At 39.4% G+C, this 27,703-nt stretch overlaps 1 protein-coding gene across 2 annotated transcripts in view; it reads left to right on the top strand.

The window, feature by feature from the left end:
• The first annotated feature begins 8,675 nt into the window (after positions 1–8,675).
• shcbp1 (SHC SH2-domain binding protein 1) overlaps positions 8,676–27,703 on the top strand; it is a 35,715-nt gene continuing 16,687 nt past the window's right edge. Inside the window, 3 exon segments of one of the 2 annotated variants that reach the window (NM_001044501.2) lie at positions 8,676–8,845; positions 22,079–22,249; positions 27,233–27,348. In NM_001044501.2, the coding sequence (NP_001037966.2) occupies positions 8,743–8,845; positions 22,079–22,249; positions 27,233–27,348 (390 nt within the window). In that variant the 5' untranslated portion in view covers positions 8,676–8,742. 2 annotated transcript variants of the gene reach the window in all.

Here is a 27,703-nt window from a genome sequence, read left to right as displayed (position 1 = left end):
CTTTCTTTCTCCTTTAAGGCAGCATCAAACCTGACATTAGGGTAATTTAGTAAAGTAGGTGAAATACTAGGTTCACTTTGCATTCTGGTATCTTTAATTCTATGCTGAAGCATCAGGCACAAAGTACAGGAAGACCTACACTAAGGGGCACATTTACTAATCCACGAACGTCTGAAAAATGTCCGAATGCGTTTTTTTCCGTAATGATCGGTATTTTGCAATTTTTTCGTAAATTGTCGCGACTTTTTCGTAGCCATTACGACTTCCTCGTAAATTGTCGCGACTTTTTCGTAGCCATTACGACTTGCGTGAATTGTCGCAACTTTTTCGTAGCCGTCGCGCCGAGTATCAAAGTTTCGGATTCATTCAAGCTTCAGTATCGTGACTTTCCTTGGGCCAGGTTGGAGCTGCAGAGTGCCACTGAGTCCTATGGGAGGCTTCCAAAATCATGCAAAGTCTGAAAGGTTTGTCCGCCGTTTACGAGCGCTCAATACGAAAAAGTCACGACAATATACGAGCAAATCGTAACGGCTACGAAAAAGTCACGACAATTCGCGCAAGTCGTAACGGCTATGAAAAAGTCGCGCCAATTTACGAAAAAAATTGCAAAAAATACGAAAAAGTCGCAAAATATTTGTTTCCAATCCGAATTTTTCCCATTCGGATTCGTGGATTAGTAAATACCCATAGGCAGGTGTTAAATACAGGGAACTTTTAGGCTAACATTGCAGGCATCGGTTGGACACTCTACCAACTTATATATGGGTGCAATTACAGAAATGCAATCCACCTGTCACTGGCAGGTGAAAGTGTTTGTCTTACTTCTGTACTGCCTACTACATGGCAGGTATCCAGATGTACAAATAAAGAAAGAAACCTTGCACTATAGTTTCCCGGGTGCACAATGTGTAGATGATCCAGAAGAATGCTAATAATTACCTAGTTCACATCTTTCTGTTTCTGGAAGTAGTTGATAACATTTGCCATGTGGTGGGAGAGCCAAAGGAGAATTTGCTGGTGAGGCAGTTTCAAGAGATATAGGTTTAGTACAATAGAAAGAGGAGTGGAAGGCAAATGGATAAAACAAAAGGGGGGCGTCAGAGAAAAGAAAAAAGAAATGGGTGAAGGAACAAAGAAAGATCAGGACAGGGGAAAGGCATGAATAGTGGAAAAGTAGGGTGGGGGAATGCCAGTTAAGGAGCAAGTAGAGTGGTAGTATTGAGGGGCTTTGCATTAAAAAAAGTAGTAATAAAAATATCATCGATTTACACATAGAAAAAAATCACCCCACTACCAGTGAAGAGAAAAAAAATGTATTCTTAGTGAGAGAAGAAAGTTAAGAAGCCCAACTTCAGCTGTTCATTTGCTGATTATTTCTCCCTGCATTTCTCAAGTACCAGTGTAACACATTTGAGCAACATATTGTTTGTAGACAGCTGCATGCAAATAGGTCATGATTATTCTTGCGTTGTCTTATAATTGTAAAGTAATTAGGAGGCGTACACCATTCTTGCTGATTAACCATAATAGCAAGTATATAGGAAGCTGAACTTAATTGCTTTGCAGAAGTTCTATGGAGAAACTGGCACTCATATAATTATTAAATAATCTTTTATCATGCTGTGATGGGTCATGTTTTTGGTATGCATCCACAGTATGTATTATTATTCTTATGCATAGTATAAGCATATGTACCTTTTACCCATATTATTGAAAAATCGGTAGTGTTTATACATTTAAAAAGTATACAACTAAACATGACGAAGACTAAGGGGGAGATTTACTAATCCACAAATGGTCCGAAGGCGTCTGAATGCGTTTTTTTCGTAATGATAGGTATTTTTGCGACTTTTTCATCACCGTCATGACTCTATCGTATGTTTTCCGTATGTTTTTTTCGTGAAAAAATCGGATTGGTGTTTCCGCCATTTACAACTGCTCAATACGAAAAAATCACAACGGCGACGAAAAAGTCGCAAATTTTTTGTTTCCAATACGATTTTTTCCCTTTCGGGATTCGGATTCGTGGATTAGTAAATCTCCCCCTTAATCTTGGCTAAAGTAGAAAACTGGTGGGACTAACCCAAAAGCCAAATCAAATATTAATTCTTTATTAGTCCATGGGTAAACCTCTACACTAATAAAACCCTGGCCAGTTTGAGCATGTTAGGTTTTCACATAAAGAGCAGGTTGTTACAGAGAGGTATTTCAGTCAACTGCTGACATTTTTTAATTGAACCTATACTACTAAAAGCTGTAGGGCTGCCATTAGTTATTTCATCTTTTTTTGATCAGTAATACTCCTTAAATAAGAAGGAAGGCTACTTCAAGGTCATAGTAGAAGTGATCAAAAGTAACATTTTCTTACATTTACTGATTTTGTGTGATCTCGTCTCATGTCTCTGTATCAGTAGATAATGAGATGCAGCCATTCGCACATAGATCATAATATATCATAGAACATATCCTAGCATCTATTCTTCATATGGTAGCTGGTGAACAAAAATCAAGTAATACAGAAAGCTGTGAATACCACATTCTAAGTCTCTTTTGTTTCCTATTTTCAATATAGTGCAGCTCCAGTACAGAAACAGATAAAATCACTAAAATAAATCTGTATTGCTTAAAATGCTTAACAAAAGCTCTAAAGCATATAGGCAATCCAAAAAAAAGTATAGCATTGAGGATCCAAATCAAAAGCTTCCCTACAGTACCTTTGTACATCTGAAAACTACTTCTAAGCATCTCCTATAGATCAAAACAGCAATCGGCTTAACAACCCATTCAGAAGCAGTTGTGCCGCAGAGTAACGTGCATACGAGAAGATAAGTTGCACTAAGGCAAGCTTAAGAAATAACAGTGCAGAGAATTAAGAGTAGCCTTTAAAGCTGTCTAGATATGACAGTAAGCTGCATTGCTGAAGCATTGTGCTCCTCAGCAATCTCTTCTTTGTCCGAGATAAGCTCCAGCACAACCTGTACTGCTCAAGTGATTAGGTACTTATTAAAACTCAGTGATGAGCTAGTCATATTACAGAAAGCACATTTGATATTTGTTATAACTCCAGGAGCAGCATTAGTTATATATTATAATTATAAAATGTATTTATATTTTAGGACCACCAAATAATCATATTTATTTATACAATGAAAATTGTATACATAATTGTAGCCAAATGTCTTTCTATAAATATATTGTTGTTTTACTTGTGCGTTATTTCCCCAAGTCTCTACTAAGGTATTACAGGCTCAGCAGCCATAATTACTCCTTTTCATCTCCATTAGCTTCCTATGGTTTTTAATGATGCAACTAGAGGGGTCTTTGAACAAATTTCAATATACAAATTAGGGTTTGTATTCAGTTTATCTAAAACTTTCGAGGAGATCTGCCAGAGAGATGCCATGCAGCCATATTCCCCAACATAAGCAAAACTGCACAGAAAAGCTTCATAATAGAGTTTACCTTGCCATTCTAGCTGCTGGTCAACCAATCACTGGCTGAGACTGATTGAAACTGAAGTTCTGAAACAGTACAAGGGAAAGGGAAAGCTTAATTTTGTTGGTGATGGGCAAATATATTTTATTATTAATTTAAAATTTCTCTAATTTTTATTTACATTAAGAAGCAAATGTGTTATTTTCTGTGTAACACCGATAGTGTTACCGTATGATTGCTATTTCACATGCAGTAAATATGTATAACAATATATATATTGTATATTTATGGCAGCCAACATAATTTTACTGTAGATAAAGGGGGCAATCTCCCAGGAGACTATATTACTATATTATAGCCCCAGCCTCAGATATAGTGGGCACTTATTTGCATATTTTATGAGCCCTGGTAATATATTACACCAGGTTCCAATGCACTTTGGAAGGACAAGATGAGTTATTGACAGGGCAAATGATCGGAGAAGGATGAATTAAGTTCTCCTTTTCCAAAACCTTGTTCTTTCAAAGCAAAGGTTTTTGCCTACATATGATGTGATGGAAAACCAACATAAAAATTTCCATGGTTACATGTACAAATGAATCATGGCTAGCAACAGTTAACCATAAAGCGATTTTCAGTTCCAAATAGCATTGCTATCTGTATTTCTACCTTAAGCAGAACAGATGGTTTGATAACTGGATGTGCAATATTGCATCAGAGACACACAATTTTGAACAGTTACTCTGCAACCCCTAGAACATGGCCGGGAGTTGCACAGAATCAGGTGTTTTTTGAAACACAACTAAACAACATTGGGTAGTAATGTAGTAAAAGGTGCAACATTTGCTATAGGTTTAGTCACCAAAAGCAACTAATCAGCAGGTAGCATTTACTAGTCTAGCAACATGGGGTAACAGCACCTAGGCCAATTTTTGTGTCTTTATTATCCATTGAAGTAGAGTTGTAGCAACAATTTTACGGAATGCTAGTGGTTCATCTTTGTGCCTTTTGTCTCTGTCCAGTCGATGTTGTGTGTTTTAGCTTTCTAATCCTAAACAAGATGCAGACAGAGAGCATGCTAAAAATACAAGAAAGGGTTCCTGACATACAAAAAGGTTCTGTATTCCGTTTCCTACGATATACTGATTACATTATATTAATGGAGAGCTTTAGACTGTATTTCTGGGGCATACGGATTACATTACATTCTTAGGGTGTTCTGTGTGGCTCTGTATTGTATTCCTAATGTATTTGATGCTCTGTGTTGTGGAAAATGATTTATGCTGTTTTATCGGAGTTAAACGTGGTGTAAAATAAAAGGTACACCACTAATTTCGCGTAGTTCTTTAACCGTCTCTTTTCCCGCCGTTATTCGCCTTCGCGGAAAACAGCATGGCAATCTTATTCATTTACATGCATACGCTGGAGACCATTCATTTCAATGGGTGTAAATATAGTAATCTTCATTAATTCATTCAATAAATAAAACCTCTTACTTTCTATAATACACTAAAATAAAACAGCTCAAAAACAAATTAGGATCATAATTAGGTAAAAAAAGCAAAACTTCAAAAACCAGCTAAACCTGTCAACACAGAAGAAAAAATGCACCACATTAAAAACACGGAAGTAATAAAACGAACATGCACTATAAATAATACACAGATTACATTTATGTAATAGTGGTCATCCCTGTAAAAAATAATGCAGCATACATGCCGGTTTTACGCCATGCCTTAATTAACGCAAGTACATAACTATGCCGTATTTTACACTGTGAAACACCACGAATGGTGGTGTAAATTTGTATGTTATAATGCCGTTTTTTACACACTTTAATAAATATGCTCCTTAGTGAGATAGTAGCCTAAATGCAGTGTGTGCAAATGTCCTGCCTTGTATCAACAACAGCAGCTGACTTATAAAGATATATTATAAATCAGCAGTTCATTTTAAATAGTTTGTTAACCCCCCCATGTACAAATGCCCACACTATCAGTCATGGGATACATATGGTAGAGATCATCAATCAATAGTCAGTGACAATATATTCTTAAGACAGTAAAGTAAGAATTTTTTTTTTTTCACATATAGATATTGCAAAATTATAGAAAATATTATGGAGACACCTTGTGGCAACATGAAAAAGTAAATGAAACAAATGAATTATGAAGTATAAATGAAATAAATACTACTCAACTGCTAATACTGGTGAAGTCTGCTAAAAATGACACTTGGAAGAAAAATCATAATTTAGTAGAAAAATGATCCCAAATACAAGGCTGAAGTAATGCCGTAGTGGCTAAAGAACAAAAAAAGGTTAATGTTACACAATGCCTCAGTCAATGCTCTGATCTCAATCCAACTGAGAATTTTTGGGACAATTTGAAAAGTGAAGTGCACAACCAACATGTGATGATCCTGGAGCAATTCTGCCTTAAAGAATAGGTCAAAATATTACAAAAAGTGTAATTACTGCAAAAGGTGGCTCAACAAAATTTTAGCAGCTCAGGTCTACAACAGCCCTTTTGCAGTGATGATCTGTGCCTCTAAAGAGTAAACCAATTGTTCCCTATCTACTTTTTTGCTGAGCTTAGGCTGTCCAGCACTATCCATCTCTATCCAAAGTAGGTGCCCCACACCTACATACTCCAAATAGTACGTGTTCAGGTTCAGGCTCTAATGTTTGTTGATCTATACTATACTTGGCTGCCTATGCAACCTTAGTCTTATGAAAATATAGTCATGACCTGGGAAAACTGCAATACTAGTCCCCAAGACCCTCTAAACCAAATACAGGCACACCATGATATTTAGGTGGAAAGGCAGCAGATTTGTTTGACACTGTACACTACATCATTTTAATATCTAGTATAAATAAGTCTAAAGCAACTGGACTTGTTAAGTAATCATTGAAAACGTTTTACCACTCATCCGAGTGGCTTCTTCAGTTCAAATGACTGGTAGGGAATGTGACTGTACGACCCTCAAGGGTTTAAATGCCGGGGAATTCCCTACCAGTCATTTGAACTGAAGAAGCTGCTCGGATGAGTAGTGAAACGTTTTCAATGATTACTTAACAAGTCCAGTTGCTTTAGATTTATTTATACTAGATATACCATGACCTGGATGAATGAAAATCTTCATAGTCATACATCATTTTAACCAACTAAAATATTATCACTTTACACAAGAATACAAATGGACATGGGTGGGATGTGCAACCATTTGCTGCTTACGGATACATGTAACATATTATAAACCCTACTAAATCATTAGATAGAAGCACATTTGGCACCTAAATTACCTAAGCCTTGACTATAGCAGAAATGTCTTTAACTGTACAGGTGCTCATTAATCAAAAGTGGGCAAATTTGCCAGTGGGCAGTTACACATAACAGCCAATCAGTGATTGGCTTTTTTCAGTCACTTTCAGGTAGAACAATGACTGCAACACTTATTATGGTTTCCATGTGTTACTGTCCTAAAGCAAATTTGCTGTTTTGAAAAATTAGTCCCTGTGAGTCTCCACTTAGACTCTAACACAATTGCTAAAATGGGGAGCTAAAATTATTATTGCATTGCTATTAGTCAGTGGTTGCCAGGCTATTGTGTTTCAAGCCCCCCGAAATGCACACGCTTAAGCTCAGCCCAACTAACCTTCCATCTGGGTTTTCAATGATATACAGGTAAGCTAATAAGCATTATGCCTGAATTGCACCCTTAGGGGCACATTTACTAATCCACGAACGGCCGAAAAGTGTCCGAATGCGTTTTTTTTGTAATGATCGATATTGTGCGATTTTTTCGTAAATTGCTGCAACTTTTTCGTAGCCGTTATGACTTTTTCGTAGCATTACGACTTGCGCGAATTGTCGCGACTTTTTCGTAGCCGTCGCGCCGAGTACGAAAGTTTCGGATTCATTCAAGCTTCAGTATCGTGACTTTCCTTGGGCCAGGTTGGAGCTGCAGAGTGCCATTGAGTCCTATGGGAGGCTTCCAAAATCATGCAAAGTCTGAAAGGTTTGCCCGCCGTTTACGAGCGCTCAATACGAAAAAGTCACGACAATATATGAGCAAATCCTAACAGCTACGAAAAAGTCGCAACAATATACGAGCAAAACGTAACGGCTACGAAAAAGTCGCGACAATATACGAACAAATTGTAACGGCTACGGAAAAGCCGCGACAATTCGCACAAGTCGTAATGGCTATGAAAAAGTCGCAACAATTTGCGAAAAAGTCGTTACGGCGATGAAAAAATCGCAAAAAATACAAAAAAGTCGCAAAATGTTTGTTTCCAATCCGAATTTTTCCCATTCGGATTCGTGGATTAGTAAATGTGCCCCTTAGGGTGAACACACAAAGGGGCACATTTACTAATCCACGAATCCGAATCACGAATGGGAAAAAATCGAATTGGAAACGAAAATTTCGGAAGATCGCAAATATCACGAAAATGCTTACGAAAAAATCATATTAGTCACAATAATATCGTGTTGGCGATCGGAAAGTCACAAAATTTTCGTACCGAACAGCGGTAAAACCTTTCCAATTTTTTCATGCAAACGTCCGAAAAAGTTGTGCGGCGTACGAAAAAGTTGTGCGGACGCCGGAAATAATCAGCGAAAATATGCTCGGAGCGTTTGCATGAACGCTCGAGCGTCCATGCTTTTGTAAATGGGCCCCAAAGAGTTACTAATAGCAGCTACATTTTCACTGCCACTAAACACCAGAAAATCCACTGCCATAGACAATACTGAGAACTGCCTCTGCTAAAACACACAGACAGTTATCAGTAAACTATCAGCATGGTCTATTTTAGTAGCCACCACAAGTAGCTGCTACTAGTAGCTCCATGTGTCTTCCCCCTTACAGTTCTGAGCTAAAGAGGGAGGCCAGCCTGACAGTTTTTATGAAGCACTGCTGAAAGCATACTCTGCTGCAGTCACTGCATTGTACATGTGGCGCTTGCAATGCTTGTATTACATAGACGCGACCACCGATTGATACCGTTCTCTGAACGTTAGTACTGGCGACTGCTCATATGAAATCCAAGCTTTATAGCAGACGCCCTAAAACAACGTCCCAAGCACCCTCATGTTGTCCCCACAATCCAACACAAGATGTCGCTGTTCTGGAACGATTAGCACGCAAGCCCCAGCAGCCAATGAAAGCATAGACACGTGACATAGCCAGTCTGGGCGTAAGACCGGGTAAATTTGAAAGTGACGGGAAGCGGGAGAGGCCGAGCGGAGGGAGGAGGCGGTATCCTCTGGCTATATGGCGGGGTTACAGCTGGAATTCATGGCTGAAGAAGAGGCTCCGTTTCCGCTTTCGCAAGAAGGAGATGAATTTTTTCATTTGACCAGCGATCGGTGTTCGGAGGAGCTGCAGGATGTTAAGCAAGGTAAAAACAGCTGCTGGCGAATTTACACTGCAGCAAGCATACTAGTTTAATACAACAACGGCAAGAACAGGGAACTCAAGCCCCCGCCAGGTACGCCTATTAATTCCCCTGTTTGTAAACATAGAGCCAAGAGCCCGATTGGCAGAGCCTTGGGGTCGGTCAGCTGTCGGCAACAGTGGAATATTATAACCAGGCAACAATCAGGAAGTACAGATGGGGGTCCTGGGGGAGGAGATGCAGCCATTGCTTTGGCCCCTAATAATCCAGACATATTGAATGCCTCTCTCTCCCTTTAGTCATTCAGGATCTCAGTTGGTATAAGGGTGAAGACACACTGGGCTACTAGTAGCAGCTACTTTTTCAAGGCTACTAAACGTCAGAAAATACCCTGCCATAGACAATACTGAGAATTGCCTCTGCTAAAACACATGCTGAGACTGTTATCAGTAAATGATTAGCATGGTCTATTTAAGTAGCCGCTACAAGTAACTGCTACTAGTAGCTCTGTGTGTCTACACCCTTAAGGCATGGTGCTATTCTTAAAGGAACAGTAACACCAAAAAATGAAAGTGTATAAAAGTAATTACAATATAATGTACTGTTGCCTTGCTACAACTGGTGTGTTTGCCTCAGAAAGACTACTATAGTTTATATAAATAAGCTGCTGTGTAGCCATGGGGGCAGTCGTTCAAAGGAGAAAAGGCACAGGTTACTTAGCAGATAACAGATAAACCCCCATTATATGGGGCTTATCTACTAGTTATCTGCTATATAACCTGTGCCTTTTCTCCTTTTTTCCAGCTTGAATGGCTGCCCCCATGGCTACACAGCAGCTTATTTATATAGTAGCTTTTCTGTAGCAAAAACACCAGTTTTTTGCAGAGCAACAGCACATTATATTTTAATTACTTTAAAACACTTAAATATTTTTATGATACTGGTCCTTTAAGTTACACGAACATGGCAGCACTAGCTATGGAACAATACAATAGCAGCAGGAAAGTCACTTGGTATTGCATGTCTAGAGGAACAGTATTGTCAGTGGCAGCAAGATCAGTAAGGTTAAGCCTTGGGACATAAGATAAAAATCAGCAGAAAATTAATAGACAGAATTTTACTGTCTAAAAGCATGTGGTTAATAAGTCTTTGCTTCCCATGAGTTAAGATTTTCTTAATGTAATTTCTACAACAAACAGTTGTACCTATCACTTTTCTAACAAATTTTATCTGCATGGTTGCTGAATTTATACCTTAGTGTGTTTTTAGAGTTAGCTCATAGTTTTCAACATTTCACCATAATACTGGCAGCAATATATTATAAACAGTGGTCTTAATAAAATAACAAATTAGATTGACAGCATGAATTATTAGGATTGGGCCATTTTTTTAATTAAATGATGTCTTTAGGCAGGAATGTCTGAAGTTCAGAATGAAGCAATGATAGTCAGAAGTTTGTGGGGTGGACACAGACTTGAAAAAAAAAAAAAGTACATTTTTAAAAAAAAATTATCTAAAATTATTCTGTACAGCCCCCAAAATAACATAACATGCATTTGTCCCCGTGTCCAGATTTATCAGATCTGCCACACACAGTCAGGGCTGAAACAGCAGATAAGGAGGTAGAAACAATAGGATTTCTACCTCCTTCTGCCGATTTAGCCCTGACGGCAGATTTTGGTCAGGCGCCTTCTATGGCGGCCGATCAAAATTTTCTAACCTGGCCGATCGGCGAGTCGTCCGATATCAGCAGCTTCCTGCGATATCGGTCGACTCGCCGACATGCCATACACGCAACGAATATCGTACGAAACGAGGTTTCGTACGATAGTATCGGTGCGTGTATGGCCAGCTTTAGGCATGCATGGTGTCACTCATTAAAACAAGAAAGGACCTTACTTGTTTGTTTCCAGAGCAAAAAAAGAAGCATTTCACTTAATTTTTAGATGGTCCATGTAGATTACCTTATAATAGCAGACATATCTTACTATCTGTCCATGGACATCTGAGAGAGGACTCTGCAGTGTTTGCCCTCCCTGTGTATGTGAGCCCTTTGATGTTAAGAAAGCTGCCAGACAAACATATTCCATAGGTTATTGTTGTTCCCCATTCCTTCCCCACTGTGCTGCTTGCTGCACCTGTTTTAGTCAGTGAGAGTTGACCTGTGGCAAAATTATGTGTCAAAAACCCAGCGTGAAACAAGCCTGATATGCTGCAGAGGAGTGTGAGGGTGTTGCCTGACAATGAGCACCCACTGCAAACTATTTAACCTTCAATATCAGAATTACACTAAATAATTGTATTTAGCATTACACTAGCCACATAACTGTTTAATGGAATATACAAACACTTCCACTAATTTCATTTTTACATATATAAATCTACACTCTTTAATGTAATAACCATTCTAAATCCAGTTTTAATAAGGGCAGCAGTGCTTGTTTAAAATCCATTCTCATCAAATTAACCGCACTGCAGGGTATTTAATATTTCTTGTCTATTTATACTCCGTTACGTTCCTGACATTTCTATAGCCTGGATGCAAACTGCATATTCATGTACTTGAAGTCAAGGACAAACTTAGCAATAAAACGAAATGGTGAATCTTTCTGTTATATTAATGTTAGGTCCTCCAGACAAATGTTTCCATTTAAGCATCTTTATGAAAGGAAAACATTAGTCACTGCCAGTCTGTTCTGCCAAAGTGGGTGCAAGTGGATCTGTGCTACAATTGTAATGAATGTTGTCTGAAAAGCAGAAAAGAAAGGACAGTATGTAATGACTTCATTGACTGAGGTTGCATTTATTCTGTGGGTCTGAGGCTGGTTTGTGCTAGCAGACTCTATGACCTGCCATTATAAGTAGTTCTGGCTGTAAACTTCAAGGCTAATGAAGTTAGTATTGACTAAGCGTTACAACAAAAAATACAGATAAATGATAACATAATTGAAAAGTTAATGCAAAATCTGTTTGGGTGTTTGTCACTTGTGCTACCAAAAAAGTGTAGCACTATGCAGGTATTAAAGGAACAGTAACACTAAAAAATAAAAATGTTTTAAAATAATTAAAATATAATGTACTGTTGCCCTGCACTGGTAAAAGTTGCGTGTTTGCTTCAGAAAGACTACTATAGTTAATAGAAATAGCTGCTGTGTAGCCATGGGGGCAGCCATTTAAATTGAAAAAAGGAGAAAAGGTTACAGGTTACATAAGAAGATACCAGATAAACTGTGTAGAATACAATGGGAATGTGCTACTTATCTGTTATCTGCTTAGTATCCTGTGCCTTTTCTCCTTTTTTCAATTTAAATGGCTGCCCCCATGGCTACACAGCAGGTTATTTATATAAACTGCAGTAGTGTTTATGAAGAAAATACACAACTTTTACCAGTGCAGAGCAATAGTATATAATATATTGTTTTTATACACTTTCATTTTTTGGTGTTACTGTTCCTTTAAATCTGTAATCCAGAAAGCTCTGAATTACGGGAGAATATCTCCCATAGACTCCATTTTAATCAAATAATTCTAATTTCAAATCTAAATTTTTCTTTTTTTCTCTGTAATAACAAAACTACCATGTACTTGATCCCAACTAAGATGTAATTAATTCTTATTGGAGGCAAAACAGTCCTAATGGGTTTATTTACTTTTTATATTATTTGTGAATTTAAAGTAAGGAGATCTAAATTATGGAAAGACTCCTTATCTGGAAAACCTCGGGTCCTGAGCTAGAGCTGGGCGGTATGACCAAAAATTTATATTACGGTATTTTTCAAAATTATATCGGTGTCGCGGTATTTGAGGTATTTTTTTTTTCCATGTATGATTAGGTGTTAACTAGTTACAACAGAGGCCTCACCCTAGTTCTCCAAGTTTGACCGCCCGGTGCACATTGCCAGAGGGATCGGCACCCTCACGAAAACCAGCAGGAAAACAAAAAGCAAAATGGCACACAGGGCTAACGGGAAATAATTCCTTGTTAGAAAGTCTTTATTTGCGAAAAAGATGCAACGTTTCGAGGCCAATCAGCCTCTTTATCAAGCATGATAAAGAGGCTGATTGGCCTCGAAACGTTGCATCTTTTTCGCAAATAAAGACTTTCTAACAAGGAATTATTTCCCGTTAGCCCTGTGTGCCATTTTGCTTTTTGTTTTCCTGCTGATTAGGTGTTAACCCCATTTCCTAATAAATTAGAGAATAATTACTGCAGTATTGAAAATCAGAGTCAGTCAAGCGAAGGATCGGCAACAGAAAGTCGTAAGGTAAATCAGGCAAGGCCGCAGACAACATATCACAGGAGGAGGCGTTTGATAGCTTTAAATACCCCCCACGCATGCGCAGAACCGGCGCCGTCAGCGCGTCACGGACGTGCGCTCTTTGACATGTACGTGCGCACCTGGACGGGCGTGCGCAACATCCCTCGGACAACGGGACGCCCGCGAGACCGGCCCGGCCCGCGAGACCGGCCCGCGAGACCGGCCCGCGAGACCGGCCCGCGCACGGGTGAGTACCCTGACACCCCGGTATTGCGGTATCTGAAAAATTAATATAGTTTTAAAAAAAAAAAACACCGGTATTCGGTATTAAACGTTACATCGCCCAGCCCTATCCTGAGCTTTCAAAATTTTGAAAAACTGTTTACATCGCTTTTGATTTAAGGTGGCCATACACTATATAAGATCCTTTTGTTTGTCATTTCGACAAATGAGCAGATCTTTTCCCCGATATGCCCACCTTGGCCAGGCGATATTGTGCTAACGTTATCGTTTGGCCTTTCATATTCCAGTGAAGGGGATAGGAGCTGTCGGAACGAGGACTGCATCAATGAGCCAATGCTGTCCTCGATTCAATGGCAAAATCAAGCCTGGGAAGACCTGTCAGCGTACCCCCATACATGGGTGTTAGATAAAATGCTGCAGCTATTAGAAAACATACAGTAGTGATGCCATTTATTCGTTACTACCCCTACATACAGGTTATTATTATTTTTTTTTTAATATGGGTAGGGTTGTTTTAAAAAGTTGGACTTAAAATCACAAGTTCAATTAGTTAACTTTTATATAACGCCTGTAATATAGTGTCACCTTCCTTAAGTTTGGGAGAGCAGCTAGTCACATGATCTTCCTGCTCTTGCACTGGGTAACTGAGTATCTAGAAGACTAAGCCACCATTTTGCAATGTGCTGTTCTATGTTGCTGTGTTAACCCTTAGTAAAAGTTTATTCTCTACAAGTCTAGTTCCTGTGTGTGCCTGTGCTGTACTTCACTGTTTCACCCACATGCTCCTGTGAGTTCTCTGCAAAGTCTGTGTAAGGTACCTGAACAAATTTAATGAGGGGAAAGACAATGTTGTTTAGTAAAAACGCCACACTTTTGGCTCACCTAATCAAATATGTACCCCGTCACACTTACTTCACATTTTCTATCTGTTTTTTTGAACAGGCAGCCATCTTTAAAAAGGTATTCTCCCTTCCTTTCCCTCCTTGCTTCATACTGCACATGTGCTTCATTCCCCCCCCCCCCCCCCCCCCGGCAGATCCGCTTCTGATTGGCTGGTGGGCATGTGTAGCTCAGAACAGGAGACAGGATCAAGTTACACACATGCTCGGAGAATAGGAAGGCAGCCTACAGGAAGGGGAGAGAGATTTCAGTGATGTCACTGTAGTCTTCACACTGCTGTAGGCTGCCAGCACCATATCTCAGAAGCAAGCAGGGATCTGGGAATTTAGATATGCAGTAAGTACTTAAAAGAATGCCTTTAGACTTATTTTTAATTTATATTAACCTTTAATTGTCCTTTAAAGGGGTTCTTCACCTTTAAGTTAACTTTTAGTATGATGGAGACAGTAATATTCTTAGACAACTTGCAATTGGTCTTTATTTTTTATTTGTAGTTTTTTTTTTTTAATTTCACTTTTGTTCAGCAGCTGTCCATCAGCAGCTTTCTGGTTGCTTGGGTCCAAATGAACAAGAGAGGACCTGAATAGAAAAATAAGTTATAAAAAGTAACAATAACAATTAAACTGTGGCCTTGCAAAGAAATATGTTTCCGGCTGCTGGGGTCAGAGACCCCCATTTGAAAGCTTCAAAGAGAAGTAGAAGGCAAAAAAAAAAATATTAGAGACCAATTGAAAATTTGCTTACAATTGGACATTCTATAACATACTAAGGGGGTTATGTAATAAAAGGCTTTAAATTTGCCCAGGAGCAGTCCATAGCACCCAATCAACAGAAGTAATCTTATTGGCTGCTAGTGGTAACTGCTCCTGGGCAAACCTAGTGCCTTTTATTACATATGGGGGTAAAAGATTTTGGGCATGGGTTCCCAGCAGTAGTCATGGCCACCTGAACTGGTTATATACTAACCTTTGGCAACCTCCCCACTGACTTTACCTGTCTTAAAAAAAAACATTTAGCGGGAAGCAGGAAGGTTATCCTCACAAGATGTTTCCACATAATAACATTAATAACAACAGGATGCCATATTTTCCCACCTGAGCAATTTCTAACTTGTGGTTGGACAGCAAATGCCTGCCTGTAGACTAGTTATTGCACTGCCAGTTTAACAGTGAGCGTGTTGCTGTATGCCATCTTGAAATTGCATGGAAGGCAAAATGCTCATGCGATTAATCTAAAGCTTCAACTGCACAAGCTAAGTTTTTACATTCACTTGCTGCGAGAGATGGTGTCTTTCAACCTTAATGTACTTCTCTGCTTCTTAACATAATGTGAATGGGCCAGTATTTGGAGGCAAACTGGTGCAGACCGGGAGGAGGGCTATACAATGTTACAATGTTAGGCAGCAACATCTTTTGGGCTAAAAAAAAGTATGCAGAACATCTACTATATAAAGAGCATTATATGTTAAACATTTGCTGTTCTTTTTTTTTTCTTCTGAGGTTTAAATAGGTGTGCATTGAGCAATTGACTGATTTGTACTGAAATGCTGTTTGCCCCATGCGGGTTTAGTAAGCAGAGTCTCATTTGCACCCTTTTCTTTTGCCTTTTAAAGACAGTAACTTAGTTCTAGTAATTGTGGTGTGCCCTCCAAAACTATATTGTTTCTAAAAATGTTTCTAACAGCATTAAACACCTGTAGAGGCCATGCTGTTTCATTTGGTCATGCTGGTCTGTGGTAGGTGTGATTCTTCAACAGGACCCTTAAAGCGATACTGACACCTATTAAACCCATTTTTTTTTTTTACACCCGCTATTCTGTTTATGTTATGAGCTTCTAAAATGTTATTTAAAAAATTTCCAGTTTGCTCACATTACTATTAGGAGCAGATGAACTACTGCTCCACAAGGCAGCCATGTTTGCTTTCTTCTGCACTGCCATGTAAACGCCTCCATCAAAAAAAAATAAATAAAGGGAAAAAAAATCAACCAATCACATTGCCTGCTTTAGGGGGCTCTCCTTCTCCCTTCTGTTACACACACAGAAATAAACTTCCCTCTTGCTGTCCGTTGTCTGCTTCAAAAGGTCTCCCCCTCCGCATTACACGCACAGAGAATTAGCAGACACCATCAATCAGAGTGAGTCTGAAGTAACCGTTCTCCAAGCTTGTATTGTGTTTGGAATCGGACCTCAACTCTAAAAGATTGACGGCGTCTGCTAATTCTCTGTGCGTGTAATGCTGCGGAGGGGGAGAGCATTTTGAAGCAGGCTAGGGACTGCAAGAATGTGCGTGAAAGTGGAAAGAGAACCATAAAAAGTATTGGCTGCAAAACAAACTCACAAACAGTGAGGGAACACATCCACGGGTAAATGCTGCAGGCTCACAGGCATTGGGAAGGGAGGTCACATGGTCATGTTTAGTTACTCTGCTTAAAGTAACGTTAGGATCCTCCCAGTTTTTTGACGTCAGCTACTCCACGTCTGACAGCTTCAGAAGCTACAGTCGGCTTGCCAGACAGTCGGGTCCAGCTATCTTTAATAGGATTTACTTAGAAAAACAGAACTTTCATGAAAAAATGGTCAGCATGACCTATAGGTATGTTTGGATGTAGAATCATATTTTGAAAAGTACTTTTTTGCTGTCAGTATCACTTTAAAGGAACAGTTCAGTGTAAAAATGAAACTGGTTAAAATAGACTATGCAAAATTAAAAAATATTTCTAATATACTTAAGCTGGCCATACACGTGGCGATCTCACGATGTTTCGTACGACCGTCGGTCGCACGAAACATCGTCAGATCCGCCACACACCATTCAGGGCTGAATCGGCAGGTAAGGAGGTAGAAACAATAGGATTTCTACCTCCTTCTGCCGATTCAGCTCTGAAGGGAGAATTTTGGTCAGGCGCCTTCTATGGCGCCCGATCAAAATTTTCAAACTTGTCCGATCGGCGAGTCGTCCGATATCGGCAGCTTCCTGCGATATCGGTCGACTCACCGACATGCCATACACGCACCGATTATCGTACGAAACGAGGTTTCGTACGATAATATCGGTGCGTGTATGGCCACCTTTAGTTGGCAAAAATGTAATCTATAAACTGGATTGAGCAGATGTCTAACACAATAGCCAGAACTCTACTTCCTGCTTTCAGCTATCTAACCTCTTAATTAGTCAGTTAGTTAGGAGGGGGGCCACATGGGATGTAACTGTTAAGTTAGTTTGTGAGCACGCATGTCCCATATGGCCCCACTCAAGCACTGATTTGTTACTGACTGCTAACAGCTTAGAGAGCTGTAAAGCAGTAAGTAGTGTTCTGGCTATATTGAAATCATTTAGGGACAGAAACCTTTTTAGTAATACAGACATTATCCTATGGATTTTCATAGGAATGTGTCAGCATCACTTTATAGTTAGGGTAATATCTAACTGTCTCTAACAACAGAATATCCAGGACACTGCAGAAAAGAAAACCTAATTTTTATTAGTTTTAATTTTCTTAGCTTGTTTTGTTCAATCTAGGAAGTAACAAAACCCATAAATATTTCTCATTTAAAAATATTTTGCAAACATATCTTATTCATTGTCAAATCATGTTGAACTAGCCACTAGTCAGTTCAGTTACCAGTGTAGTTCACGTTCACTTAACGCATTGAAGACTTTATAATTAAAGGTGCAAATTTTAGCTTTATAGCGCCAATCAAAAAGTAACATTTACTGATCACTTGTAAACAGCTGACTGGTTCCCGGGCAAATTTTTATATTGTATATTTTTACATAAAAAATAGTGTTACTTTCCCCCCCTGTCCTATTTTGCTGTAGCAGCTCTATAAACTAATTCAACAGTTCCAGGCATTTCCAATCAGGAGAAGCTTAATCCCTAGTTCTTAGACTTTCTTAGACTTAGGTTTTGCATATAGGGCCATCATTCTCTCTGGTCCTTTTCTGCTCTTTACGGAAAGCTTTGTGCCTGCCACAGTTGCCATCTAGCAACCATATTTCTGGGGGTGCAAGGCAGCCCAGTCCTTATGCCTAATAAACACAGGATATTTTGTATAGATGGGGAACATGTACTGTAGGTCTTCAAGCACAACTTTAGAGTGCAGAGACCTGCAGCAATTAAGAAAAGTACTCTGCCATGCACTTTGTAAATTACCCCTGCTTTGATGGCTTATGGATCCACTGCATGTACTTATATGGTTCATTTTGATAAGACCCATACTGAAAGTTCATTTTATAGATAAAGTACTATATTTGAATTTAAAGTACAGGAACTGCACTGTTGCGCAACCTAAGGTTTGCCCTTCAAGTATATCCAGAATGAGTTTACTCAAGGACAGTTTTCTCTTATTTTTGATTTATTGCCTTGTTTATAACTCATCAGTGCAGAAATCCTTTACCCCAGAGTATATTAATAGCTTTAAAACCTATGAAAGCCAATAAATACAAATAATGCAGCTTGACTCACTATAAAAAAAAAAGCTGAAATGTAAGGGGGTCTTAAGATGTATACAGACATAATCTCTGTAAATAGTTTGGCAGAATTGTGAAATTGATCAGTATAGAACATAATGCTTAACATTTATTTTTTTTCTTGAGTTTTAAGGTGCCATAATAGTAATAAAAAGTGAATGAATTAAACCACTTCTGTGTTGTGGGATTGCATTTTAAAATTTGTTAGTTTTAAGGAATGTATTATATTGTGCCATGATGCTGTCTTTCCTGGAAATAGGGGTCTTATGGTCAAGTGGTAAACCATATAAAAATCTTGTTACTGTTTTATTATGTGCAGAAGGATGGTCAATCCCACTTTATTGTTCCAAATAGTTGGGTTTTTTGGCTATAAGATGCACACAACCATAAGCACACTAGCCTTTTAAGTGGGGAAATTCACTGTAGCATATACTCCTTTTTCTGTTTTTTTGCAAACATACTTTTTGTATATTACTGTATTTTTAAATTAAGTAATCTATAGTTTTTGTTACTTCTTGCGCCAAAACCTTTTCACTGTTTGAGACACCACACAGGCTGGTCAGATTAAATCATTAACTAAACCTAGGGAAGTGCACAGCTCATTCTTAGGGGCAGATTCATCAAAGTACGAGTTTGAATCTTGAAATGGGTAAAACTTGGATTAGATACAATTATTTCTGATGATCGGAAATGTCACAAAAATGCTTACAAAAAAAATCGTAATAGTCACAATAATATCGTATTGGTGATCCGAATGTCACAAAATTTTTGTATCCAAACGATTGTAAATGGCGGGAAAACCTTTCTGACTTTGATCCTTCTGTGCATGTTTTTGGAAACCTCCCATAGGACTCAATGGCTCCAACCTGGCCCAAGGAAAGTCACGATAACAAAGCTTTAATGAATCTGAATTTCGTACTGGACGCAACAAATGCGATTGTCGCCTAAAATTTGTCTCAAAGTACGAAAAAGACGTGCAAATTAAAGAAAAAAATGCAAAAAATACGCACAGTATGAAAATTTACGAATACAATTTTTTTTATATTCAGGAACAAATCAATAAGGTTGAGGAGACTGCCTCATACAGATACAAGTAAACAAAAGGAACTCCGGGAATGAATTCCAAACTCTTTGGAAAAAAAAAAATCCCATTTACATGGGTTTATCCTATAGGTTAAAGCTCACCCACTGGGTTTTAAAGGAGAAGGAAAGGCAAAATCACTTGGGGGTGCCAAAATGTTAGGCACCCCCAAGTGACTTCAATCGCCTACCTTTTACCCAAGGCTGGTGCCCCTGTTAGGAGAGAACAGCACCAGCCCGTGGTAGCTGCCAGTGCTTCCTCGTTCCTGTCTCGCCGCACGCATGCGCAGTAGAGTGAAAAGCCGAACTTTGACAGAGAAGTCGGCTTTTCACTCTACTACGCAAGCGATTGTCCGGGACATTCGGCAGCAGCGCAAGTAGGAAGGAGGAAGCGCTCTCGACAGGTACCCCAGGTGCTGTTTTCTCCTAACAGGGGCACCAGCCCGGGGTACAAGGTAGGTGTAAGGTTACTCACCAGCGCCGAGTCCCGGGTCCTAGTGTACGGCGGGTCTGTGTGGAGCGCACGAGCCGCCTTGCGTCCCGGCACGCAACGGCGCCGTGTCTGACGCACTCACGCAAGCGGCGTGCGCGATGCGCGCGCGATTTGACGCCCGTGCCATTACGCGCGCGCGACTGACGCAACGTGCGCGCGATTTGACGCCCGCGTCGTTACGCACGCGCCGGCGTCATGACGCCGCGTCACGCCGCGGGACGCCTTAAATAGCCTTTGCAACAGCCCATCAGTGCTCGGTTATCATTTCGGTGTGCCTAGCGTTTGTTACTTCTGAATATTTCTGCGAATTTGACCCTACGCCTGTTACCTCGTCTTGAACCTCTGCTGCCTGCCCTTGACCCGGATCCATTTGACTACCCTTCTGTTTACTCCTTTGGTACTTCGCTGTTCGGCCTTCCAGCCTCTCTCCACTGCTGTGCTTCCTGTCCCATCTCCAGGTTAAGCCTCCAGCCTAGTGCGAGGTGCTTGTGGGTGACATTACCCGTCGGACCAGCTTGGCTTGACAGTAGGCTATTTAAGTCACTTGGGGGTGCCTAACATTTTGGCACCCCCAAGTGACTTTGCCTTTCCTTCTCCTTTAAAGCAGAAGCCAGGATAATAGCTGATCAGATTCCCAACTACAGACTGGTTTCACCTTTCTTGAGGCTCATCAGTGTAGTGCAGGGTTTTCTGATCAGCTTACAGTAGGTAGAGTCACCGTGTGGTTTCACAAACAAATCATTAAGGTTGAGGAGACTTGTATTCGGAAACAGTCGTACTTTGATAAATGTATCCCTTGTTTCAGGCGGTGCTTTAATATCGAACTGGGATGTCAAACTCCAGTGACAGAGTTTTCAAATTAATTGTTTTTTTTAACCCAAATGGTTTATGAGCCCTCCAAAGGACTGTTTAACTTGATTGCTAAATAACATAATAATATAAGTGCTCCTAGCGCAGAGAACTGGCTGGAGGTGCAAAGGAAGAGAAAAAAGCCAAATCTATTGTCACCTGTGCCTCATTTTGACCTATCTAATTTAATCTTTCCTTGAAAACTAAGGCTGATGCCACACCAGGCGTAGGGCTGATTTTTTCGGCAAGCGGAAAAACGCTTGCCGAAAAATCAGCCCTACGCCTGCTACTTGTGCCTGCACCCGAATGAATGAGATACGCTCGGGTGCAGGCACATGTAGCCGATATACGCATGAAAACGCGTGAGAATGCAAAGTCTCGCGTTTTCATGCGTATATCGGCTACATGTGCCTGCACCCGAGCGTATCCCATTCATTCGGGTGCAGGCACAAGTAGCAGGCGTAGGGCTGATTTTTCGGCAAGCGTTTTTCCGCTTGCCGAAAAAATCAGCCCTACGCCTGGTGTGGCATCAGCCTAAGAGCCACAGTTGTATTGTTAGCTGTGGCCCATTTAGAAGAGAAAATGATTTACATTTGAAACTATTCTCACATTAGGTCAAACAGACAAAATATATTAAAACATGGTTTATGATGATATTTAAGCCAATATAATGACTACATTTATAGATATTAATTAATGCTATCTAGTCAATATGACATTTGCCATACAGAGGAGGTTTTTTTTTGGAATCCGTGAAGTGAAGATCATTTCCTTTCCTTGAACTTCTGTAGAATGAATTTGAATAATGGGCAATTAGTGAAGAACTAATATTGATGAAGCAATAAACTGCACTGCTAATGAACTTCCAACTGACCACAGGGTGGATGTAGTTATTTTATGTTCTCAAAAGCTTTGTTTTTTAATTTTTTTTTTTCCCTAGTCTTGTTCCAGGAAGAGGGCGACAGCGGGAGTGACTATGGCAGCTATAAAAGGTTGGGAAAAGTCATAGCTCGTACTGTTCCAGCTGGAAACATGCTATTTCCTGACCTGTTCCAAACCAACAACCTCCTTTTCTATGAAAGATTTGAGGCTTACAAAGACTATGTGCTTGGTAAGAATATTATCATATTCAATTCTGCAAGTTTTTATATAGCATGCCTATTATACCTATAGATTACTGTTATTACTATTACCTGAATAATGAATGGATCTACTGAAAAGGTTCTGTTCATGGTCATCCCCTGCTGTTTGGCAAGTGGGCGCAGCTATACTTACTGGATAACTACGGTACCTAGAAAAGGAGTTTTTATCGCTGTACTGTATATCAGTGCTATTACCCCAGCATCCAATTTGTCAAAGACAAATAGACAAAAGTCAAGAAATTACAGTGTTCTACAATAAATATAAAGTATATAAAAAGTATTAAAGTCCATGGGGCCGTTTACTTATCTCTGGGTAGAAGTACAAGAGATCTAGGAGCTGCAAATGTGCAACCCCTTAGTGCTGATGTAGAACAATACTTCAGACAGAATAAACGTGGTTCATACTAACTGTACAGTCCACAGGATCAGCTGTCAAATATTATTTGCTTTGACCATGTACATGGCTGACCAAATTGCATTTAGCTAATTATTTGGCATGTTGGCCTGAATAAGTGCTTATTTGGGTTCTATAGCTTATCTTACATTAAAGGAGAAAGTTTTTACCTTTCTAAGGAAGCTTTATCAGAAAGGTCTATGTAAATACAGCCATAAGCACTTACAGAAATGCTGCACTGAGTTCTCTGTCAAAAGAATCGTTGTGTCTGTTTTCCTCTGCCAGAGACACGCAGCTCTCTCCCCTCTCCTGCTCCCCCCTCCCTCAAGAATACTTAGAACTCACTCCTCCCCCCTTAGTAATGTGGATCTGAGCCAATCAGCAGGAAGCTATCTCATAGTCTAACTAACAGAGCAGGTACACCGGTCTTGCTCTTGGTGCAGGAGTGAGGCCTTATGGGAACTTTCTTTACACAGCTCAGCATTTTTTCTTCCTGTTTGGCTTCTGATCATCTGAACAGGAGAAATATGGGGAGACTTAAGTAAAACTATTGAGAGAACTGAAGGTATGCCGGCAGCTTGAGATTAACTCCTTTCCTTCCCCTTTAATATCTGTTAATGCCTTATATTTTGCTAATCTCATAAGCAACTGAAAAATCATCTACTGTAAGTAGCTCTGCTTTATAAATTTGTGCAGTATTAGGTGCTTTTAACTTCTGAGCTTGAGATTTAATGATTGCAAAGCCTATTAATACAGAAATACCTGTAGTAACATACCTATTGTTGTATTACTTGGAATGCAGCACACATAGATCCTTTTCATTAGATGTCCTTTGCTAAGTTACAAAAATAAAGTACTTCTTTTCCTACATTTAGCAGCTTTTTGGCACATCTAAAGCATTGAACATGTTTTTTTTTTTTTTTTTTTTTTTTTTGCCTTCTAGCCACTTGTCCCCAAACTTCTTTATTTGACAAGCTTGTTTGAAGAAAAGTGATGAAGGCTTAGCTTACATTGTTCATAGTTGCTCATTTGGGAAGGTTCTTTTCATTTCCAATTCCTGCAGTGGGAGTCCATTGTACGTCCCAGTGCTAAGACTGTGTGTCTGTTGTCCACATGATGTTCGGATAATAGATTTACATCAAATGCTGAAAAGTAAATGCCTAAAAGCATTTCAGTACAGTAAAAGGGAAAAGCGCATCTGCAAGGCTGTAATATAGAGAGGCTGTGCAGTGGGGAAAGTAGTTTCAGACAAAATGTTCCTGCCTCTGCTAACTTTCCTAACTGTTTGAACAGCAGCTGCTTGAAGCAGCATGTTTAGCCTGAAGCTACTAAAGTGTCAGATCAGACAAATTCTAGTTAACAAATCCAAGATTGGCTCAAAACAATACATTTGGCAAATCTAGTATGTTTCTTTTCAATCTATGGATTTACTTTTATCCTAAATTTTAATATATTATGCATATTTTCTTATGGGCTGATTTTTTTTTTTTTTTTTAAAGATCCATGCGGCTTTAGGCACGCAACAAAAAATGTTTATTTGTTTGTTCGCCACTTCTATTGCATAGAAAGCAAGAAAGAGAGAAAATAGGACCTTTGCCACTTTGTGTCACATAAGTGACCTGCTGCACAGTTTTGTCAGCTAGCCAATATTCTTAATCCATATGTAGCCAGATTCATCCTTAACCACTGATATTTAAGAATAAATAGCTATAATACCTTGGAGATCCAGTGTACAGGTATGGAATCCCTTATCCAGAAGCTCATTATCCAGAAAGTTCCGAATTACGGAAAGGCCATCTCCTATAGACTCCATTATAAGCAAATAATTCTAATTTTTAAAAATGATTTCCTTTTTCTCTGTAATAATAAAACAGTACCTTTTACTTGATCCCAACTAAGATATAATTAATCCTTACTAGAGGCAAAACAATCCTAGTGGGTTAGTTTAATATTTAAATGATTTTTAGCAGACTTAAGTCATGGAGATCCAAATTTTGGAAAGATCCCTTATTATTATTATTAACATTTATTTATAAAGTGCCAACATATTCCGCAGTGCTGTACAATAAGTGGGTTTCATACATTGGACATACAGAGTAACATATAAAGCAATCAATAACCAATACAAGAGGTGAAGAGGGCCCTGCCCAAAAGAGCTTACAATCTACAAGGAGAAAGGGTTGAGACACAAGGTGTGGGAATGGGCATGACCAGAGTTGTGAGAGGTGTGGCACAGGGTATTGCTAAACTAGATTAGGGTAAGCTTCTCTAAATAAATGTGTTTTTAGAGATCTCTTGAAGGCAGAGAGATTGGGAGAAAGCCTGTGGGAGTTTGTGGGAGCGAATTCCAGAGAAGGGGGGCAGCCCTTGCAAAGTCTTGAATGCGAGTGTGTGAGGAGGGAATGAGAGAGGAGTTGAGGAGCAGGTCAGCAGAGGAGCGTAACAAGCGGGTTGGATGGTACCTAGAGATGAGTTCAGAGATGTAGGGTGGGGCAGAGTTATGAACTGCTTTAAATGTGAGAGTCATTAGTTTGAATTTTATCCTGGATGGTAGGGGAATCCAATGCAGGGATTGGCAGAGTGGCATGGCAGAGGAGGAGTGGTTGGAGAGGTGTATGAGCCTGGCAGCAGTATTCATTATGGACTGGAGTGGGGACAGTCTTTGGAGGGGAAGGCCAATTAATAGGGAGTTACAGTAGTCTAGGCGAGATATTTTAAGAGCGTGAATAAGAATTTTGGCAGCATCTTGGGTGATAAATGGTCGTATTTTGGAGATATTTCTTAGGTGAAAGTGATATGATTTGATAAGTGATTGGATATGAGGAGTGAAGGACAGGGCAGAATCAAGGATTACCCCAAGGCACCGGGCCTGGGAAGATGGGGTGATGGTAGAATTGTTAACCGTTATAGATACCTCGGGAACAATGTGGGCGTCGGTTGTGGGAAAGAGAACCAGTTCAGTCTTAGAGAGGTTTAATTTAAGGTAACGTTGGGACATCCAAGTGGAGATAGCGGACAGACAGAAAGAGACGCGAGTTAGAAGCTCTGGTTTGAGATCAGGAGAGGAAAGATAGATCTGAGTATCGTCAGCATAGAGGTGGTACTGAAAGCCAAAAGAATTGATTAATTTGCCATGTGAGCAGGTATAGAGAGAAAATAGTAAGGGGCCCAGCACAGAGCCTTGAGGAACCCCGACAGAAAGAGGCAAGGGAGAAGATGATTCACCATTGTAAGAGACACTGAAGGACTGATCTGAGAGAAGATGAAAACCAGGATAAGGCAGTGTCACGAAGGCCAAGAGAGCGGAGAGTCTAGAGGAGAAGAGGGTGATCCACAATGTCAAAAGCAGCAGAGAGATTGAGAAGTATTAGTAGCGAGTAGTGTTTTTTGGCTTTAGCCTTATCTGGAAAACACCAGGTCCCAAGCATTCTGGATAACAGGTCCCATACCTGTATAAGTTTTTTAAGATATTGTACAGTCTCGCTGTTATTGTTAGTTGGAATAGCTATCAATTCAATCTAACATAGTGGCATTCAGATAAAATCACATGCATTGTATTGCTACTACAACATTTTGCCTTTGTTTGTTCTCTTAAGGGCTGCAGAATTAAGTTTGGATGCTGGTTTTGTTGCTAGCATCTCTGAAGCTTGGAATCCCTGCTGGAGTCCGGCTGTGGCTGTATCTGATGTCAATGCAGTTTTTGCAAGCCGGGCTTGTTGTCCTGAACTACTCATTTGTGTATTTGGGGTTTTAATGGTCTGTAGAAGTAGGCACTAATGGGCCTGTGTAACTAAGGACTGCAGGCCTTCACTGAACTCGACTTGCATAGATATGGGCACCATCGGGTATAGTCACAGTTAAGACTCCAGCTAGGAATTCCAAGCTTCAAGAAATGCTTGCAGTCAGAAGCAATCTAGCAGCTTGTGCCAAGTGGAAAAGCTGTCCTATAAACATAATAGTTAATAGAAGGTTCACTTTTCTTGTCCTTTAAATAGATTTCATTGTTACATATTCTAATTTTTCACAGTTTGTAAAGAAATTTAGCAAACATATTAATAATAATAAAAAAAGAAAGAAAGAAAAAAATCCTGTTGCCCCTATCTATTAAGGGCGAGATATAATTGGTTTTCATATTTAAAAGCCTTTTCTATCTTTTGCTCTCATGACATACAATTTTTTTCATTTCCATTTAATAGTACCTAACCTCATCAGATCATCCTCTGTTTAATACATTATGACTGAGAAAGTCAAGTATTGCTTGTGATTTGAAACATTTAGGCCAATTTGTGGTTTCTGTGGTGTAAGCTGTAAATGGATATAATGTGACAGTACTGTAGAAGCACAATGACATCTGGTTCCCAAACTATGCAGATTATTACTGTGCTGTGCCCAGCAGGCATACACACATTTCCTTTTCAACAGAAGCTGCAGTATAAGTGGGTAAAATTAGAGTAACTAGTCTGATCTTGTAAAAATGCAAATTCAGAATATGATGAATACATTTCGATTTTGACGTGTTCTTTAAACAACCGCTTACAAAATGTTTTCTTTTCTCAAGGTGACTGTAAACCCTCTGAGGTGAAAGAATTCATAGCAGAATACTTGGAAAAGGCCATTGAACCATCTGGCTGGAAGGCAATTTGGCACACTGACGTATTTGATGTTCTTGTAGAGGTATGTTTTATACAACCTTGTTACAAGGTTACTCAGCTAACCATACCATAGTTAATTTTGTGGCAACCCAATCTTTTTTTTTTTTTAATTTAAATCGGACAAAAAAATTGCTGAATCTCACTTACTTCTGGTTTTTATTTCTGCCTGTCAGCCCTTTTAAAGGTTCCCATTGACAGCTTCCCAACAAATGAAACTGCCAAAAAAAAAACACTTTTTCAGCCTATTGAAATATAATATCTGGTTTAAATATATATAAAATATATACAGATTTTATTTCTGTTCCTGTGCATGTATTTGCAAAAATATTACTTCATTTGCACTTCATCTTGTACTTTTTATTCTGGTAGATCACCTT

This window comes from Xenopus tropicalis, chromosome 4 (genome assembly GCF_000004195.4).
Source record: "Xenopus tropicalis strain Nigerian chromosome 4, UCB_Xtro_10.0, whole genome shotgun sequence".
In the NCBI taxonomy this organism is placed as follows: Eukaryota; Metazoa; Chordata; class Amphibia; order Anura; family Pipidae; genus Xenopus; species Xenopus tropicalis.
This window is presented reverse-complemented; position numbering and strand designations above follow the sequence as displayed.